Source organism: Saimiri boliviensis, chromosome 4 (genome assembly GCF_048565385.1).
Source record: "Saimiri boliviensis isolate mSaiBol1 chromosome 4, mSaiBol1.pri, whole genome shotgun sequence".
Classification (NCBI taxonomy): Eukaryota; Metazoa; Chordata; class Mammalia; order Primates; family Cebidae; genus Saimiri; species Saimiri boliviensis.
Window position 1 is genome coordinate 91,544,742 of NC_133452.1, and position 12,426 is coordinate 91,557,167.

The 12,426-nt window shown below is 40.4% G+C and overlaps 1 protein-coding gene across 8 annotated transcripts in view; it reads right to left on the reverse strand.

Annotated features, from left to right (window-relative positions):
* RCAN2 (regulator of calcineurin 2) overlaps positions 1-12,426 on the reverse strand; it is a 293,376-nt gene that overhangs the window by 114,067 nt on the left and 166,883 nt on the right. The window contains exon 1 of one of the 8 annotated variants that reach the window (XM_010333968.3): positions 6,019-6,105. The exons of the other annotated variants lie outside the window; for them this stretch is intronic. Coding sequence (XP_010332270.1) covers positions 6,019-6,105 — 87 coding nt within the window. Of the gene's footprint in view, positions 1-6,018; positions 6,106-12,426 lie in introns of those variants that run through there. 8 annotated transcript variants of the gene reach the window in all.

A 12,426-nucleotide genomic window follows, 5' to 3' on the forward strand; every position in this document is an offset into this window, starting at 1 on the left:
ATTAATTTTAACTTTCAGTTTTGCACTAATTCATTTATTTCCAAAATGGCCTCAATTCTAGTCCATATTACTACCAGAGAAATAGCAACATTTGTTTTGCTAGAGGGTTAGAATCTGTTATACACATGCTATCCTCTTCCCACCTCACACGCACACTGCCTTTTGTTCTTCATAAGCCAAAGGTGGTCTATAGATGTATGGCAAAATATTATCTTTAATTGCAGCCACTGAACAGGGAATGGGCATTTCAGCTGACTTCCTGTTTTGGTGACTGAATGTCAGTTACCACGAATACCTCTAGAGGGTTTACCATTTCTGAGAATTAAATCACATACAGGCCGGGTGCGGTGGCTCAAGCCTGTAATCCCAGCGCTTTGGGAGGCCGAGACGGGTGGATCACGAGGTCAAGAGATCGAGACGATCCTGGTCAACATGGTGAAACCCTGTCTCTACTGAAAATACAAAACATTAGCTGGGCATGGTGGTACATGCCTGTAATCCCAACTACTCAGGAGGCTGAGGCAGGAGAATTGCCTGAACCCAGGAGGCGGAGGTTGTGGTGAGCCGAGATCGCGCTATTGCACTCCAGCCTGGGTAACGAGCGAAACTCCGTCTCCAAAAAAAAAAAAAAAAAAAAAAAAAAAAAAAAAAAAAAAACATACAACTCAAACACTTCTAAGTTACTGAGTCAACACAATGGTTTTTTGAAAGTTCTTAAAGAGCTCTAGTGTTCTGCAGAGCCATAGGTCATGGTTGGTTGTGCCCAGATCCCCACCCTAGTACGTGCAAAAAACATAAGAAATGGGCATGAAGCTCAACCAGCTTTCTTGACCAACTCACCTAAGTTTCTCTTCTGAAACAGTTCCTGATACCCACATATTCTCTTGTGTCACTTGTTTCTCCTCAAAGAACAGTACAAAGTGCATCATGTTAACTCAGCCTCACCCTTATCCTCCTACAACTCTCACCAAACAAAACAAGTAATATGAAATTTCCAGTGGTTTGTATGACAGAGAGATTTCATTGTACTCAGTGGCCATGATGTGCTGGTCTTTTTCATAATTCACACAACAGCATGAAACAAATAGACTCTGAGTCAGTCACGTATACTATTATGTAAAAAGAAAAATAAAATGCACAAAGCAGTAGAGGATTTTTCCTCAGCATGATCATTTTGTGTCCAGAAAGGTTAAGAGATTTGTCCCAGGTCAAATGGATTGGGAGGATGTTGGGAAATTCTCAAAAGCAGAAGAGAGAAAATAAGACTTGTGAGTGACCTTAAAAAGGTCGTGGCCTTTCAGAAGAGAAAAGACCTGTTCTGCAGCAACCCTAAGATTCCAGCATGTGAAGAATTACTGTGCTGAAAACAAACTTCTATTTGTATTTAGCCCTCCCCCAAGAAAGCCATTAGGCTTAAAGTGTAGCATGAGGGAACTAAGTATAATTTTCTGAAAAAACAAAACAAAACAAAAAAACAAAAAAACAAAAAAACACAAAAAACAAAACTATAGCATGAGACAGTGACAGTCTCAATGGGTTCCTAAATGAATGAACAATTGAAACAGGTTAAATAGTGCTAGGGTGGGGTTGGGGACTAGGTAGGAGCACAATGGATAAGATGGCTAAGATGGCTAATATGGCCTCTCTTTCTACTTTTTGCTCTATGTGAAATGATTTTCTCCCAGCTCTGTACGTGGTGCTCTCACTTTCTTTTGATCTCTGAATGACATTGAAACAATGACATTTAATAAACTGTCACTTCTCCAGAGATGTTTCCAATGACAATCTATTCAAAGTGGTCTTTCCTCCCCCATCAATGCTCTATCCCTCAACACTGCTTCATTTTTCTTCATAGCCCTCATCATTAACTGAAATTTCAATGTGTATTTACTTGTTTACTATTTCGCTGTCTGCATCCCATGCTAGAATATATGCTCCATGAGAGCAGGGACGTCTGTCTTATTGAACCCCTAGTGCCTAGAGTATTGTCTGATAGGTAATAAGTGCTCCACACGTGTTGTTGAATGAATGAACAAATCTCTCGAGCTCTAAGGGTCTTTATGCTTCTGTACTTCTTATAAGATTTGTCATGTTTCCTGGCTGCTCTAATGAGCAGAAGGGAGCTTTGTGAATTTCCTGTGTCCTACATGGATGCCCATGGAGACAAGGCTGGATCCCTGGGACATTAATCAGAAGCTCTCCACTCTAGAGAGGAGGAACCTACCCCTTCTTCTGTGCAGGAAGCCACCATTGCAGAGAAGGGGCAGCCTCAGGTTTGGACACGCCCTGGTGTAGTAGGGGCACTCTGCTCCAGGTAGGCTCTGCAGCTCTGAAAAGACTCCTACACCCTCCCTGCAGCAGCCAGTAGTAAAGAAGAGCATTTGCTGTTGGCTCAGAATCAGGTGGAAGAGCTGCAGGTGTGGAGAACTGAAGTGATGGATGAGCCTCAGCATTTCTGACAGCTCAGAGATATTGCTTATAAAACTCCACACATCAAGTCTTAGCTGGGGAGATAAGGATCCAAGTGCTTAAGAAGAGCTTACTCTAAATAATTCTTGGCTGACCTCCCCTGTACTCACCTGTGCCTAGAAGAAACAAGACGCTGGCTTTACATGATTACATATGCCTGGGCTCCATTCACACTAGCCAGGTAAAAGTTCTGGGTTTCGGGGCTGGGCACATTAATATTTTTAAAAGCTCTCCAGGGGATACCAATGTGCAATCAGGTTTAAGAACCACTGGACTAAAGTGAAATGTAAATTTCATTACCAATCTTTTGGCTCTCTTTCATTTTCCCAAGGGTTTGGCTCTTTGTGGAGTGGGAAGACTATTTTCAGCAATATGAGAATACTGGAGAAAATTAACCCTGCACATTCACACACACAGAAATTCTGCAGTTCCCCCTAACATTTTCTTTCTATTGAGGGCTCTCAATTTCTAGATCTTTCTGAGAACTCTCATGCTGCAGGACAGCTAAGTTTACATCACCACCAATGGAATTTCCAGAGAACGACAAATATGACAGAATTCCATTTGTCTGATTTCCTCCTCTTTTTAGTACTATTGCTTGAGCAGCTTTGATAAAATTTAGGACATTAGAGTCAGAAGGGCCCCTAATGCAACCAGCTGAGAGCCATCATGGAGGATGAGGCTTTCTATGTCATTACAGGAAACTGGATTTGTGGATGCTTCTACCCCTTTCAAATAAACTCCTATATTTAAGAAGGTGGCCTGCTGGTTGCATCCCCCTAGTATGGCTGCTTGCCCATGGGGGCTACATGTAGAAAGTGGGGATGCCTATTAAAAAAACAAACAAGCCTGAGGTTAAGCAAGATGGATGTAGGTAGGTGAGACAGACCCTTTCCATGTGCCTCCCTTTTCTATGACAATAAACCTTAAAGACTTTAAAGAAGGAACTCTTGGCTACACCAGTTGTTAGTAACTAATGAAGAAGCAGGATATCTTTAAGGGAAGTTTTTTTGGTGCCTAGAATTTTACATTTGAACCTTTCTTTGTGATAACAGTAAATGATCAGTTTTGAACCAGGAGCATAGGTTTTCTCAACACATAACATTTGGCCCACCTTAATGTGTTCATTTTCCCCCTTTATAATAAGCACAAAGTATATCTTTGCTCGAGAATAATGTTACTGCTTTCCCTTAGGTGATTAAATACTTAAAATGGAGAGCCGAGTTTTCTAAGTGGCTAGGGTGTTTGTGTGTATTCGGAGTGGGATGGGAAGGAAAACATTTTCTGTGTGCTAGACTGTCATTGTAAATTTAGCTGGATTTAGGACATTCTGATAAACTGGTAAAAGTAACCTATCACTTTCAGCGAGGTTACAAAGATGACAATGACGATGATGGTAATAGCTAACATGTATTGAGCACTAAGTATGAGTCAGGCACTGTGTTAATTATTTTCCATGTATGATTTTCTTTGTCCCTAAGCTAATAAGGTAGGAATTACTTTATCCTCACATTATAGATGGGAAGACTAATTCACAGAAAGATTAGGTAACCTTTCTCAAAGAAAATAAGCCCATCGTGATTCAGAGCTATTGGCAGTAAGGACATGTAGCCCATATTTCTGGTGACAGTCTTCCTCAAAAAACCCCATAAATTTATGAAGAATAGCATCAGCTGTTCACAATCTAGCCTGACTCACCTTCTTTCCCATTTCCCTCTAATTTCTCATAGAGAACCTACTGCAGTCAAAAGGATCCACTCACTAGATTACAAAATACTATGCCTTCTCTCTTTCTGTATAAAATCTACCCATCTTTAAGTACCATTTTTCCATGAAACCACCCCAACTACTCAATACAACAAGCTGTAACAACTTTGTGACCTCTTCATTCCACAAAACATTCTTTGTCTTTAAGAAACCTATTTTTATGTCATTATCATAGATACATATGCCATGCAAGCATATTTTAAACTTTTTCCTATATAAGCACAATGCCTGGAATCTTGCAGATAGCCAGTAAATATTTTCTCACTCTCTTTTCTTAAATCAAAAAAGTTTAGAATATATTATGACATTCACAGGGCAAGTATAAAAACAACAGATGACTGTTGAGGACAGAAGGGAGTTGGGAAGTTTTATTCTCCAGAGATGGAATTATATTCCCATGGTTACTGGAAGATGTCTCTCTACCTGGTTACCCACACTGGACTTGAAGTTGGCTTTAAACTGGAGGAGTCTGATGACTGCTCTCCCTTCTCAAGTGCTTATGAAGTACCACTGGCAGGACTGTGGGTCTCTGCATGCATGTTTCCATTCTGGGTGTAATCACAGGCAGTGCCAAACCTTTATATCCTTATTTTCTGAACATTCATATGACAGGTGGTAGACATTTTCATGACACTGGCACAAAAATGGGTAAATACAAGTTTACATGTTCAAAATGGATTATCAAATCTATTTCAAAAGATTGTGAAAGCTGCAATCGTGAATGACATAGCCATGTGTTACGCCAGGAACACATAAATCCCCACCTGTAAAGTACCACGGTGTCACCTGCACACCCAGCAATAAAGAATTCAGGGTATTTCTTTAAGACTAAAGTAGGAATGGCAAATGATTATGCAATGTAATTTCCCTTTTATTCCTCCCACCACACAATGAACAACTGACCTTTTGTGTGTGTGTGTGTGTGTGTGTGTGTGTGTGTGTGTATGAACTGTTTCAATAAGAAGCTTCAGCTAGTTCTTTTATTAAATATGAGAGAAGAAATAAACATGTCCACTTTACAAGCATGGAATCTTTTCCATAATATAAAGCCAAATGGAAAATAAAAGAAAATGAACATCATCAGAGGACAATTACCTATGACAAGCCAACAACTGCTGCCGCTAATCAGTGAGGACCAGCATGTATAATACTAAGTCTTAAGACACAAAATTTATTTATGCCTAAACTTTATGCACAACTGCTCAAGGAAAATGACTTGCTTTCTTTGCCTGATAAAGAAAATTTAGATAGCTGCTCTCCAACTTTGATTACCAGAAAGCTGGGGACTGAAAACTGCCATCTGTAGAACAGCTATTGTTCAGTTTGAAGACCACATCACAGGATATTTAAGTGACATGCCAGAAAGGGTTACTGCCCCTCTATCAGGGTAGCCTGGATACTGGGTTTCTGATTTGTGCTTTCTTGATGTAATCATTGATTCAAAACCCCCCTCAACATTAAGGGCTGGAAAATTCTCCTTATTGACAAAGATACGATATGAGAATATGAAAATATGTCTACTGGGAAAAGACTGACTAGGATCACCTAATAGAAAAGACAAGAAGAACAGACAATGCCAGACCTCGTCACATTTTACAATAATATACTGGTCCCTCTTCCAACTTATTCTACTTAATGTAGCCATGCACTCACCACATGCATTTCTAGCGCAGACTGTGAGCTGAAAACTATTAACCAAAGTCTTATTTTCTTATGCTAAAAAGGTTCTGTCAAGCAGCTTTAGTAACAGCAATAATGGAAAATAAAATTGCAGGTGCATACCTTAACCTCCTGATTGGTAAAGACCTCGACATCCACCACACAGGCAACCAGAGTGGAAACATCACAGTCCATGCTAGGGGCTGGCATTCCCCCTTCTGAATTTTTAATAAATAGTTAGGCAACCTTAGAGTTGAGAGTGAAGGGAAGAGCCTCCAGATGGATATTGCTGTGGCCAGGCCCGGGTGCTGCCTTGCTCTGGGGACGGCTGGAGGCTTGGGCTCCTGGAGTCCGCTCCCACTGCACGCAGACCTCCGCGTCTGAGGCAGCACAGCAGAGTAATGAACGGCCCGGCTCGCTCATGGCAATGACATCACCACAAAGACTGACACAAGCTGAAGCTATTTTTTTTTCTCCAAGCCTTTTATCTCTAGGCAGTGCAGTGGAGCAAATTGAACATGATTATGTGCTAAATCTGAACTCAGACTAAATCAATTCAGGCAGCGTTAGCTAGGAACTGAGTCATAGCTGTTGTTGCAGCCGAGTGCTTATGTTTGCAAAAAGCAGGAGGGTGGTGGAGGGGAATCTGACACCAGAGTTTCTTCGTTGAGGTGGGGGAGGCGTAATTCTGCAGATGAGCCTCCTGAGGTTAAGGTTTGACAATTTTCTGCCTTTGAGATGAGCAGGAAGTTGAGGCATTTTGCAAATTGCTTGGCTTCTGTTAATTGCTCTGTGCCACTCAGAGCAGTCACACATGTTCTGGGCATCCTAATGCATCCCGGGCATGGGCTGAATAAAAATCCATTCTTGGAGTGACTAAAGAGCTGGTCGTCTGTCATTTAGGGAGCATGGTAAGAGGAGTTAATTAGGGGTTTGTGGAAATTCTATTTGAAACAAGTAAGTGCAGACCAGTAACACTAAAAGCACCCTTCCAAGCTCAGGATTTCAGGCTGTCTCCAAGGTCATTCGAACCAAAAGCAGTTCATGGAAAGGAGTTACTGCAAATGTTTCACAGGGGGACAGATGGCAGGGTCTAATGGGCAAACTCACTGATGTGGCTCAGAGCTTGTCAGATCCTCAGGGCTTAACTTCGCCTGAGACTTTAAACACATCCCTTTGCTTACTCAGTCTCTTTTCTTGATTATAAATCCCCAAAGGGCAAGGCCACAGATAATTTACCTTTATATCTTGAGCTTTTCACAGCCTGCTAGCACAAGAAGATGGTATTTGTTTAATAAATAAATAAATCAAACAGGAATAGCCTTCTTTCACAGGAGTGAACAAAGGAAAAAATCTCCAATTGTTTTTTGTCATGAGTTATACAAGTCTGAATAGAACTCAATTAACATTGTGGCAGCATCTATCCTTAAGAATTCAGCTGGATCTTCAGTGGCCATTGGAACATCCTGATTTATAACAGATTGGTACTTTTCCAACATATGACTGGGAAAAAGCCTCCCAATTTTACATGCAGATGCGAAAGGTGACTTTTCAGATTGAGAGTAGAAGCTTTCTCATTGGTCCTCATTGGTCTACCCTTGAGTCCAATGTTCCCCTTCAATAAGGCATTTTTAATGCTAAAGGTAATCACGCCACAAATGCAGATATTTAGACTGATGAAATTGTGTGCGTGTGTGTCTTTGTGTATTTGTTCATGTGGCATTTATTTTGCTGTCCAGGACACTGTGGGAAATACTAAGTCGTATATGCATATAATCAAACCAATATTGAGTAATGACTGTGCAAAGCTCTGCATCTGATACTCCCAAGGATAAAATGACAAAAAAGCAAATGTCACTATCATCAATGGGCTTAAAATCCAGGGGAGGAGATAAGACATGGAGATCAACACTTCCCAAGGCAGGGATGGTGATGGCTGAAGAGGTAGAGGAAGTGCCCAATGGGAGCACTGGAGAAAGAGCAATGGATACTGAATGCTGAATTCCATGTTAGGATGACAGGTGAGCATCAAGGAGCAGGAGGAGATTTCTGCTCTGACCTTGGCACATGGGAAAGACACTGGCAGACAAAGAAGATGTGAGGGGAGCCCTTCAGCTAGGGAAAAGCAGACTAGAAATGTCCAAAGGAAAGAATGAGGCATTTGGAACCAAAACATGCTAAGGGTTAAATCTGGCAGGGGCCTGAAGTATACAAGGCAGCCAGAGTCAGATGATGCAAAACCTGGCCAGCATGAAGTACCAGGCAGCTTTTGAAAAGGCAAATGGGGTATCTAACTGTAGAGACACAGCTAAAATATAAAGTATATACAAAGGTGAATATGATTCTCAATACCATTGGCATCTGTTCAAGAGGCAAAACAAAGAAATGAATATTTTTTCATATGCTGTGGCATATCCTAAAATTTACCTTTTACATTTCACAGCATACTATAAGTGTTTAACAATCAGCTCTCTAAAAAGAAACATTTTGATTTCTAGCATTTGTCAATTTCTACGTTGTAAATATGCTCATCATAGCTGATTTCAAGCAGTCAGTGTGAAGTCAAAATGAATGCAAAGTTGGGAAGACATGTGTGTAATCTGTTCACACAGGCTGTTCCAGCACATCACTGTTTCATACTCATGAAAATGCCATGCCATATCAGTGACAGGTCATCCACAGAGACAAAGTCCACCTGTGCCCAGAGCTCATCAAGAAAAAACAGCAAAGTAGAAGCAACACATTCTAATCATTGCTCTGTTTACGTAAGGGACTCTATGAATTATTTCACACTTTGTGTTTAGGAAAGAGCTATAAAAGATACACGTGGCTATGATCTGTCCTGGCCAGAGGACATTACCCAGGAAGCAAAGCCCTACTCAAAATTGTAAAATAGTCAGCTTTTATTATTTTTTTTTTTTCTGATGTATCCTCCGTTTTCCCTTTCTAATTTCATTCTGCCCTGTGGATTTCTTCCTGTTACTCAAGCACCCACTAACTTTATGCTTTCTTCTTTTAAAATAGCTTTTCAAGTACAGCTGTCAACTCATCTATATTAGCATTAAATGACTGATAACTCATAGTATTATCCCTCCCAGAGGAATCTGTAATTTAACAGGAGAGTCTTAAGTTGGGTAAATAGTGTTTTTAGGGTGGAATTCTAGGGATCAAGAGCAGACGATTTGTGGGGCAAAGGAACTTTCCAGTAACTCTGAACTAAAATTAGTGCGTTTTAAACCCCCAAATTATTGGGTTTTTAATAGTCAATTATCTAAACAATATGGTCATTTTCCTATAGGTTAGAGAGCCCAGGGGGGCTCTCCTGTTAAAATAGTTTCCTGTTTCTCCAGAGAAAATGTGTTTTTTATAGCTAGGGGCTGACTGGCAGCCTTGGAGGTGTCTGGAATATAGATGTACTTTGGCCAATGGCTACAAGGCCCAATAACCACTGGACTCAGATTATTCTCCCACCTCATCTCATATCATTCTCACCTTTCTTTACTCTTATTTTCCAACCCCATTGGCCTTATTAGTGTTCCAAAAAAAAAGGAAAAATTTCCCAAGCTCATTCCCATCTCAGGCCCTTTGTACTTGCCATTCCTTCTCTCTGAATATATTCAGATCTTCCCATGGCTTGCTCCTTCTTACCATCTAGATCTCAGCACAGATCACATTTCTTTGGAAAAGTATTCTCCAATCAGCTAAAATAAAACTTGTGTGCACATACATACACACACAAACTTAACCACTATCCTAACATCTTCATTTTAACTTTCCTCACAGCACTTTTCACTACCTGAAATTATTCTGTCCATTAATTTCTTTATGGGTCCACTGCTTGTCCTCCCAACTAAAATTAAATCTCCATAAAAGCAGAGATTATTTTGTCTGTTCTGTTCCCTGCTGTATTCCAGGGGCTAGAAAGATGCCTAACACAATAAATATTTGAAGGATAAATGGGTAAATACACAAAGGAATCTAAAAAGGCAAGTAGAGAGACTCAAACCAATTAGACATGCCTCCTAGATCTAGGAGTTGCAGGGAGGTTTTTTCAGGGGGATGCAAGGCATCGTGGATTTGGTGATAACCTCTCATCTCTGAGAGCTGACTGGCACAGCTTTGTTCAGGAGTGTCCTTCCCAGCTGAAGTGGTCGGAAAACCTTGAGATTCATCCAAACCACTGCTCTTACGATGACTGATCACAGTGAGGAAAGGAGGCAGCATGCACAGACCCCTTGGACAGTGGCCCCTCCCCTCCCTTCAGGCCAGGCGACTCTCTGAAAGGATGGACAGCTGAAGTGATACACTAACCTCCAGCTAGGCAGGAGGAGAGGCACACCTTCTGGTCCCAGAGGAAGCTGTGGAAGCAGCAGCCAAACTGGTTTTGCTAATGAGCATAGAAGTTCCCATTACAGCTATGGGTTGTCAAAGGCTTTGCTCCTTCTGTATGCCCTTCTGAATCACCTGTTTTCTAAGTATTTATTATAGAGAATTTCAAATCTATTCAGTAGTAGAGAGAATGTAATAATGAGCCTTCATGCACCCACCACCCAGGTGCAAGAATAATTAACACGGGGCCAATCTTACTTCCTTTCTGCTAGTCACTCTCAGAGTGTGGTCCCTAGACCAACAGCATTAACATCACTTGTGAGCTTATTAGAAAGGCAGATTCTTGGGCACCACCCAAGACTGAGTCAGAAACTCTGGAGGGAAGACCAGTATCTGTATTTTAATAAGCCCTCCAGGTGATTCTGATGCAAGCTCAAGCCTAAAAACCACAAGCTCCATGTCTCCACCACTTCCACACTCGCTCCAGATTATTTTGAAGCAGGTGCCTGGCATCAAATCATTTCATTTATAAATATTTCAGTATACATCTCTAAAAGACAAATTATTCCTCCTTTGAAATCACAATTCCTAGCATCACGCAATCCGAAAAGCAAGAATAATTACTTAGTACCACCAAACATCCTGCCAGGGCTCAAATGTCTCCAACCACACTATGATGTTCTCTCACTTCCCATCATTTCTCCCCTTCTCCCTGATCACATCCTGGTGTCCCTTCTCTTCCTTTTTTCCTCTTTAAGAGATTGCTTATTTAAATTGAAATCCAACTATCATGTCTCTCCTGTCTCTTTTAATCTATGGAGTTCTCTTCCATCTCTTTTTAAAATTCCTTGCAGCTTGCTGTTGGTGGTGATGAAACCATGTTATTTGTCCTTTAGAATTTATATATAGTGGAAATTTAGAAACTCCACATAGTGTAATTTAAGAGATTTTTCTGTTGCCTGTAGGTTCTGTTGTTTAGATACAGAGGCTTAAGGGATTCAGGTTTGGCAAGACTCCTTCCTAGACAGTGCTGTGTGTACTTCTATCAGTGGGTACATAGAGTCTGCCTGTTTCTCTTTTGTGTATTAGTGCCTTCATGTTAGATGCCTAGATGCATTCATTTATTAGGAGTTGCACAGTGATGATATTCCTCCTTCAGAACACTTCCATCAAAAGGAACTACTTCTCATCAACTATTTAGTTACTCTAAGCCACAGTTTTTGTAACAAAGATAAAAATAACTACTTGCTTTTCTTTTATTAATTAAAAAATTATGAGATATGAGGGGGTGTCTTGCCATGTTGCCCAGGCTGGTCTCCAACTCCTGGCCTCAAGTGATCCTCCTGCCTCAGCCTCTAGAGTCACTGGGATTACAGGATTGAGACAATGCACCCAGGTTATCTAGTTTATTTTCATGACTTGCTTCCCTATTATCCTGCAAAGATCACTGCGGTTTTATTTTTTTTAATTTTTATGTTTAAAATATCATTAGGAATTCACGGATTAAACATATTTGATGGTTAAACATATTATACATATAAAACTACAATCCATTGTAGTTTAATTTTCTTATAGTTCAAATTGCCCATCTTTGGCTAGTGGAAGTGTAATCAGATTGGCTCCTGAGTCCCTTGAAAATCTTTGAAGTCCACTTACCTTCTGGTATGACAAGATGTTCCAGGCTCATCTTGTTCATTTCCTGCCTTAGATAAGGAGTCAGACATTTCTCCAAGGAGCCCCAGTTCCACTTGGTAAATATTTCAACATTTTTAAAGATCTCAATCTATAAGCTTAAAGGAACTCTTTGTACTGGTTTGGATATTGTTTATAAGCCTTTTCAGTGGACTGAGCTAGAAAATATGTAAACATATTTTAAAGTAAACATATGCCATGAGTTTAGATTGATCATTCCAATTCAGATCCAGGTCTACAGAGATTTTGCTGAGACACATCAGTCTTACATTTGTATCCCTGTCACACTAGATATCCTGATTCTTACCAGCAACATAATTAGCTAGTTGCCTTATCTCACACTATAGGCATGACAGCCTTGGAATCACAATATTAATGCTACCGGGAAGAGTTTAAGACTTTTTTTCTAGTTCTCTTTGTCCTTAGAGACAAAGCATGCACAAATTATATCTTACAGTCATTTAGAATACCACATCTATTCCATCAACTAGACACAAGTTAGGTTCATTT